Source organism: Benincasa hispida, chromosome 10, assembly GCF_027475165.1.
Source record: "Benincasa hispida cultivar pf3 chromosome 10, pf3_genome.v1.1, whole genome shotgun sequence".
Taxonomy (NCBI): Eukaryota; Viridiplantae; Streptophyta; class Magnoliopsida; order Cucurbitales; family Cucurbitaceae; genus Benincasa; species Benincasa hispida.
In genome coordinates this window covers 60254628-60263190 of record NC_143487.1, presented here as the reverse complement: position 1 = coordinate 60263190, position 8563 = coordinate 60254628, and the positions used below count along the sequence as shown (strand labels likewise).

Genomic DNA, 8563 nt, shown 5'->3' with positions numbered 1-8563 from the left:
AAAGAAAGATTTCATAATACTTCAAGAAAGAACGACTCTTCTCATTAATATGAACTCAAGATGGATCCGATTACACCCACGTTAATCTCTCAAAGAAAAATGATTCCCAGAAAATAAGAACAACCATAAGAACCCTCAAAATCTCTCTAAGGCAGCTCCGGAAGCCCCTTCCCTAGAAAAACTTCTTCCTTATTTTTCTACCTGCCTTCCAATCTTTTCCTTCCTCCTTTTAAAAACTCAGCTGGGTCCACTTCAACCGTTTTCACCCTCCACTAGCCCCTCTGCCACTCCCTTTGCTGACTCACCCTCAATTCTAACCGAATTCTCCCATTTTCTTCCTATTTTGCCCTTTCTTTTATATGTATAAGTGATTGGGGGTCTTACAATTCCTTCCCTATCGAAACACACCTTGTCCTCAAGGTGGAAAGCTGGAAATTGCTGTCTCATTGCAGGGGCAGACTCCCATGTTGCTTCACTCTCTGGCAGGCCTCTTCATTAACTAGCCACTTTTGCTCTATTGTCTCGCTATTCCATCTGACCCTTAACACTAGTTCTGGATTGATTTGGAGTTCAAATTCCTCTGTCAACATAGGTGGAATGTGTTGAACTTGTTGGGTTTGTCCTAGCTTCTTTTTAAGTTAATAAACATGAAACACATTATGAATGGCAGCCTCAGTTGGTAAATTCAACTGATAAGTTACTTCCTCAATCTTCTCGGATATCATATATGGCCCATAAAATTTAGGAGACAGCTTTTCACTTCTCCTTTTAGCGAGAGTTCGTTGCCTATAGGGTCTTAGTTTGAAAAAATCTCATCTCCCACCTTAAATTCCAACTCTCGACGGCGTAAGTCTGCTTGTTTCTTCATGCGGTTCTGAGCAATTGCTAGGTGTTCTTTGAGTGCGTTTAGGCCAAGTCTTTGTCCTTTAGCTGTTGTTCCACACTGTCATTAGGTGATTTCCGATCTCCATAGTGGATTATAGGAGGGGGGGGGGATCTACCAAACACTGCTTGGAATGGTGTAGTTCTAATGGATGTATTATACCATAGCTCGGCCCATGCCAGCCATTTGTTCCAACGAGTGAGCTGTTCATTACAAAAACACCTTAAATAAGTTTTCAAGCAACGGTTAACTCTTTCAATTTGTCCGTCAATTTGAGGATGAAATGTTGTGCTTCTTCTCAGTTTTGTTCCCAATGATGTGAACATTTTCCTCCAAAAATTGCTTAGGAAAATTTTGTCCCTATCATTTGTGATAGTTTTAGGAACTCCATGAAGCTTGACCACTTCTTGAACGAACAAACCAGCTACTTGCTTGGCAGTAAACGGATGCTTTAATGCTATAAAGTGTCCATACTTGCTGAGTCGGTCAATAAAATCCATAGTCCATTCCTCCAATGATAGCTCTGGAATTGGTAAAGGATGAAGCAGCCCTGCTAGTGATAGTGAATCAGTTTTATTTCTTTGACACACCTCACATCCTTCTACATATTTTTGGATATCTGATTTCATTCCCGTCCAATGGAGTTCCCCACTCATCCTCTTGTATGTTCTTAGAAATCTTAAATGATCTTCAGCACGGAATCATGAAAAGTATGCAGCAGTGAAGGAATTAGTGATGACTTTCGTGGGATTACCAGCCTCCCCTTGTACAATAGCCTTTGGTTCTTCCATTGGTATGGTGGTTTCCCTTCCGGATCCTCCTTTAGAGTAGTGATAATCCTTTGGAGCTCTTCATCTTCCTTCACTTCCCTTAGGATTACGTCTAGATCCACTATTGCTGAGGATATCAAGCTTTGTAGTTCTGGGGCCTCTTATACTCTAGAGAGAGCATCTGCTGCTTTGTTGGACATCCCTGGTTGATAGAGGATCTTGAAATTGTAGCCTAGTAGCTTAGTTAGCCACTTTGGAATTTCGGTTGGACCTCTCTTTGTTCCACGAGGAATTTCAAAGCCTTTTGATCCAAAATGACTGTGAATTTCCCTCCAAGCAGATAGTGCCTCCATTTTTGGACAGCTAGGACCACGGCCATCAGCTCTCTTTCGTACACTGACTTGGCCTGCGCCTTTGAGGATAACTTTTGGTTGAAATAAGCTATTGGTCGGTGCCCTTGGGTGAGCACAGCCCCGAATCCCACTCCAGAGGAATCAGTCTCTATGATAAAAGGCTTTCTGAAATCTAGTAAGGCCAAAACGGGGCATGAAATCATCTATCTCTTGAGGTCTTCGAAGGCCTTGGTGGCTTCCTCATCCCATCTAAAACCATTCTTTTGGAGCAATTTGGTGAGGGGAGTAGCTCGGCTACTGTAGCCCTTCACAAATCGACGATAGTACCCTGTTAGGCCTAAGAACCCCTTTAATTCAGTGATGTTCTTTGGCTGTGGCCAATTGACCATTGCTTTAATTTTGTCACCATCAGTTTCTACCCCGTTGGAGGAGATTAGGTGCCCCAAGTAATGGATCCTTTCTTGACAAAAGACACATTTCTTCTAGTTAGCATACAATTTATGATCTCTAAGGATGCTGAAAACTATTCCCAAGTGTGATTCATGTGTGGATATATCAGGGTTGTAAACTAGAATATCATCGAAGAAAATGAGGACAAAGCGACGTAAAAACGGTCTAAAAACCTGGTTCATTAATGATTGAAAAGTGGCTGGTGCATTTGTGAGGCCGAACGACATGACAAGGAACTCATAATGCCCCTCATGTGTACGAAAAGATGTCTTCTTGATGTCTTCTTCTCTCATTCTTATCTGGTGATATCCTGATTTGAGGTCTAGTTTGGAGAAAACAGTGGCTCCATCTAATTCATTCAGTAGTTCCTCTATCACCGGTATAGGAAACTTATCAGCTATTGTGGCTTGGTTTAGCTTCCTATAATCCACACAAAATCGTCATCCTCCATCCTTCTTTTTGACTAAAAGCACCGGGCTTGAGTATGGACTTCTGTTAGGTCGAATAAACCCTGCTTTCATCATCTCTTGAACCAGCCTCTCTATTTCTTCCTTTTGTGCATACTCGTACTTATATGGCCTTACATTAATGGGGTGCATCCATTCCTTGATATTAATATGATGATCGACTTCCTTCTGGGGAGGTAGAGTGGAAGGCAACTCGAAGATGTCCTGATTTTGTCCCAACAGCTCAAGAATCATCAATGGTAAGTCATAGCTCATGTCTCCTCCTTCTTCTTTACTGTCCCCTGCCTCTTGCTCGATTTCAAGTTGCTGGAAGTCAATTAGGAACCCCATGTCATCGTCTTCCCACTGCTTGCTCAAAATTTTATAAGTCACTTCAGCCTTGGTTAGTGATGGATCCCTTTGTAACATGATGTGGGAGCCCTCGGCCCAAAATTTCATGGTTAAAGTTGGCCAGTGTATTCCCATATACCTCGTTGAACATAGCCATGGCATGCCTAGCACCACATTCATTCGTCCTAACTCGATGGATAAGAAGCCTGCCTTCACTTTCAGCCCAGGTAGCATGAGTTCCACTCTCTTGCAAATACCTTTCCCTTCGATTTCACTCCCATTACCGATTACAACTCCAAACTTGGTGTGCTTCTCTGTGGGAATATCCAGCTCTCTTACCTGTCTTGGTGGATGAAATTATGCGTTGCCCCCTGAATCAATGAGGACTAATACCTCTCTTCCTTCGATTTCTCCCTTCAGCTTCATGGTCCTCTTTGCTGAGAATCCCAATAGTGAATTTAGTGCTAACTCAGCCTTCTCCCTCAACTCCACCTTATTCAGCTCTAATTTTTCCTCCTCTGCCTCGCCTACTTCCTTCCCTGTTTCCTCCTCTTCATTAGTAATGAATAAATTAGTTGGCGATTCTCACGAAACTTACACTTATACCTCGGGGTATACTTCTCATCGCATCTAAAACAAAGGCCCTTATCGAGTCTATCCCTGAATTCAGCATCAGATAAACGCTTGACCGGTGCATCCTTCTTGGCTAGGAAAGATTTCACAGGTATAGCAACCTGTTTCATTGGCAATATCTCATTCCCTTTGTTTTGGGCTTTTTCAGCCAGTTCCTTCTTCCCTTGGTGGCCCTCTCTGCTACTCAGGCCATTCATACCCAGATCCTTCAGTGCAATCTTGAGGGCTAGATTTCTATCGTTAACCAGCTGAGCCTCCCTCATACAGTCGTCCAAGGTCAGTGGATTACGGATGATGACTTCAGCTTGCACAGTTGCCTCCAATCCATTCAAGAAAGCATCCCTTAAGACTTCTTCAGACAACTTCGGTAAAGTGGCGGAATAAGTCACAAACCTCTTGACATAATCCGAGTAAGTCCCCTCCTGTTTGATCTTCAGCAATCGCACGCATAAACTACCCTCCACCACCTTCCGGTAGTGATCAAATAACCTTTGTTTCAATTCTTCCCAAGTGGTGATGGCTCGACGATTGTTGCTCCATCGAAACCAATCTACTTCATCCGGTGCAAAGCTGACGATGGCGACCTTTACTTTCTCGGCATCCGTTAACTCATGGATTTCAAAGTAATACTCGGCTTGGTAAACCCAGGACTCGGGGTTCTCCCCTGTGAACAATGACATTTCCAATCATTTGTACTTCCCTTTGTCTCCCCAGGTAGTGTATCCCGCGTGTGATGTTCGGCTTCCCCGATTTTGCCCTTTGCCTTGGTCGTGCTGTTCTTCGTGATCGTTGAGTCTTTTTTCTTCCTGCTGGAATTACTTTCCCTCACCTCTTCGGTTAACGTTTCTAAGTTTTACACAGTTCGGTCAGCAGCTCACGTATTCCGACTATCTCCTTCTCGGTCGATTCCATTCTTTCCTCGAGCTGTTTCTGAGCCATTCCTCTCGTTTTCCCTAGATTTACGGCTCTGATACCAAGTTGTTATGACCCTTCGTTCCCCTGTCCTCTTCCCCTGCAATCGAGAGCTCAACAAACCACAACACAAACAAAATCAACATAAAAAGAAAGATTTCAGAAGACTTCAAGAAAGAACAACGACTCTTTTCATTAATATGAACTCAAGATGGATTCGATTACACCCATGTTCCGATTACACCCATGTTAATCTCTCAAAGAAAAATGATTCCCAGAAAATAAGAACAACCATAAGAACCCTCAAAATCTCTCTAAGGCAGCTTCGGAAGCCCCTTCCCCAGGAAAACTTCTTCCTTATTTTTCTACCTGCCTTTCAATCTTTTCCTTCCTCCTTTTAAAAACTCAGCTGGGCCCACTTCAACGTTTTCACCCTTCACTAGCCCCTCTGCCACTCCCTCTGCTGACTCACCCTCAATTATGACCGAATTCTCCCATTTTCTTCCTATTTTGCCCTTTCTTTTATATGTATAAATGATTAGGGGTCTTACAATTATGTGATTCTTACTTGGACATTGAAGAAATCTAGATAAGACACTTACAATATACATATGTCAGGCTTAGTGGATGTTAGATATATGAGGCATCCAGCTAGACTTCTGTACACATTTTTATATGCATGTTCCTCTCTATCAACCTTTTACAACTTTTCCTTCTGAATCATTGGAGTGTTCACACTCTTATACTCCTCCATATTAAACTTCTTCAATATCTATCTCATATACTTCTTTTGACAAAGAAACATTTCATTTTGTCCTTATTGAATCTCTATACCCAAGAAGTAATGTATCATACCTAAATCAATCATCTCAAATACCTTCATCATTTCTTGTTTGAACACCTCTATTTGAGCACCATCATTTTCTAGCAGTATCAAGTCATCTACATAGAGAGATATAATCACAATATCAATACCTAATTTCTTCACATAGAGTGTAGATTCACTCAAACTTTTTACAAAATCCAAGTTCATCAAGTGTTCATTCATCTTGCTATATCATGCCCTAGGAGCTTGCTTCAACTCATATATGGCCTTCTTCAACAAATAAACCTTTTGCTCTTGTCCTAATATGATGAACCCATCTGGTTGTTCAACATAGTTCTCTTCTTCTAGCACCTTATTCAGGAATGCTGACTTCACATCCAGTTGATATACCTTCCATCTATGCTGGGCTGACACATCCAGTAGTATTCTAATTGTGTCCATCCTTGTAACAGGTGTAAAGTTTTAGAGAAATCATCTCCCAAAACTTGTGCACACCCTTTCATCATTAATCTGGCCTTGGACTTGTTCTTCTCTATCATTCACAGTTTCCCCTTCATGGCCTCCGTGCATTTCTAATCTCATAGCTTCTTCATATCCTACAGGCTCCAACATAGCTACACTACTTCTCTCATACACCTCATTCAAGAGTCTAGTCCCTCTAACTGGTGCATTATCAACTAGTTCATCAAGATCTAGAGAGACTTCTTGTTGCTTCACCTTCACTTCTTCTATCCAATCCCACTCTTCATCCTCCAAGAACTGAACATCCTTACTAACCATTATCTTCTTTGTTTGAGGACAATAGATCTTGTAGGCTTTGGACACTATGCTATAGCCTACAAAGAGTCTTGTTTCTGCCTTTTTACTCAACTTGTCTCTCTTCATATGTGGAATATGAGACAAGCACAAATCAAACACCTTCAAATTTTCCAATCTTGGTTTAGTATTCAACCAAGCTTTGAAAGGTGTTTTCTTCTCTAATACCTTTTTCGGTAGTCTATTCAATAGAAAGATTGATGCATTAGCTACTTCAACCTAGAACTCTTTTGACAAGTTCTTCTCATGCAACATGCACCTTATCATCTCCATAATACTCCTGTTCTTCCTTTCACTTACTCCATTTTTTCTGTGGGGCATATAGAGTAGTGAGGTGATGCTCTATCCCAACTTCTTCAGATAAGGAATTGAACCTTTTTGTTGTGTATCCAATCCCATTATCAGACCTTACTTGGAATTTTAACCACTCTGATTCTCAATCCGTCTTTTAGACTTTAAAAAAAACACTTCAACGACTTTAGATTTTTGTTTCATGAAGTAAATCCAACACATTCTGGTATCATCATCAATAAATATAATGGATTACATACTACCATTCAGTGAAAGAGTTAGTTGAGGTCCACACAAGTCAATATGGATGCAGCACATGAGCTTCTCAGTTGTTTTCCACATTGACTTCTTGAATGACAACCTTGTTTTCTTTCCCGTCAAACAAGATCTGCACTTTGTCAAACAGGATCTCATTCTTATACAGATACTGTAATCCATTTTGATGAAAATTCCCTATCCTCTTGTTCCATAACTTAATGTCATTCACTTGACATTTGAAAACTATTTGCTCCTTCTTGAATGGATCCAGTGAGAAGCTCATGTGCTGCATCTTTATGTTAAACAACGTATTCCCACTGGAGTCGAAAATGAGGCATATATCATTTTTAAATAATACTTTAAGTTCCTTCTTTACTAGTTGACCAACACTTAACAAGTTTTGATCAATCTCAGGAACATGCAACACTTTAGTAATCAACTTGGTTCCTACACAACTCTCTATTGACACCGTGACCTTTCCCTTCACTTCTAGATATTCACCATTCCCAAACTTCACCTTTGATTTGAATGACTTGTTAAAGTTCTTGAACAACTCCTTGTCACTTGTCATGTGATTGATACAACCACTATCAACCAACCAACTGTCACATTGAGTGGCTGATGAGAAATAGGTAACCATAAAGAGTCAATGTTCTTCTTGTTGTATTCAACATCTGCTCCTCCTTGCTGCTGAGTTTCCTCACACAACCTTTCAATGTGCCCCATTAAATGACACCTTCTACACTTTACATCTGGCCTTCTCCAGCATTTAAGTATGGATGATTTTGCTTCCCACAATGCTTGCATGCACTACCTTTATTGAAACCTACACTTCCAACATCCTTCGCAGTTTCAGAGCTACTACTGCCACTTCCTTTTTTTGCCTTTCTACTTTTTATCTCTTCCACCTTCTCCCTATTGCTCTCTGACTTTCAGTGCTTCCTGTCTCATCAACCTTGTTCGCTCATGTGTTTGCAAAGCATTAACTAGTTCGATCACTTTGAGTTGAGAGAGGTCCTTGGTATTTTCTAAGGAAGCGATAGTTGCTTCATACATCTCACGCACTAAGATCAGAATCTTTTGAACTAATCTATTGTCAGATAAATCAGTTCTCAATGCTTTTGCCTTACTGAAAATTTCAATTAACTTGTTTGAGTACTTTTTAATAGATTTAAAATCCTTCATCTGCATCCTCTCGAATTCTCTCACCAAGTCCAACACTTTCATGCCCTTATTCCTTTCATCTTCTTTGTGCTCAACTTTGAGGAATTCCTAGATCTCATTTGGTGACCTTAAGGCCATGATTATGTTAAATATGGCAGGAGTCACTACTGCATATAGGCAAGCTTTAACTTTTGCATTCCTCATGATCCTGTCCTTGTAAGTCTTGATCTAGTACATTGTTGGATTATCAAGAAGTGGAACAACTTCATAATCTTGCTCAATTCTTTCCTAATAATCACAGCCCTCTATGTAAGCTTGCATTCTGATAGCCTATGCTTGGTTATTCTCACTATTAAACACAGGTGGGGCTAATGAACAAAGATTACTTGGTCCTGACTCCATCTCACTCA

The 8563-nt window shown here is 40.8% G+C and overlaps 1 protein-coding gene across 1 annotated transcript; it reads right to left on the bottom strand.

Annotated features, from left to right (window-relative positions):
• Window positions 1-2896: 2896 nt before the first annotated feature.
• Window positions 2897-4566, bottom strand: LOC150033525 (uncharacterized). The gene is made up of 3 exons (XM_090306438.1): window positions 3852-4566; window positions 3647-3792; window positions 2897-3592 (listed from the first exon to the last, which is right to left on the bottom strand). The coding sequence occupies exons 1-3, from the start codon at window positions 4564-4566 to the stop codon at window positions 2897-2899; spliced, it is 1557 nt and encodes a 518-aa protein (XP_090162564.1).
• Between the last annotated feature and the right edge of the window lie 3997 nt (window positions 4567-8563).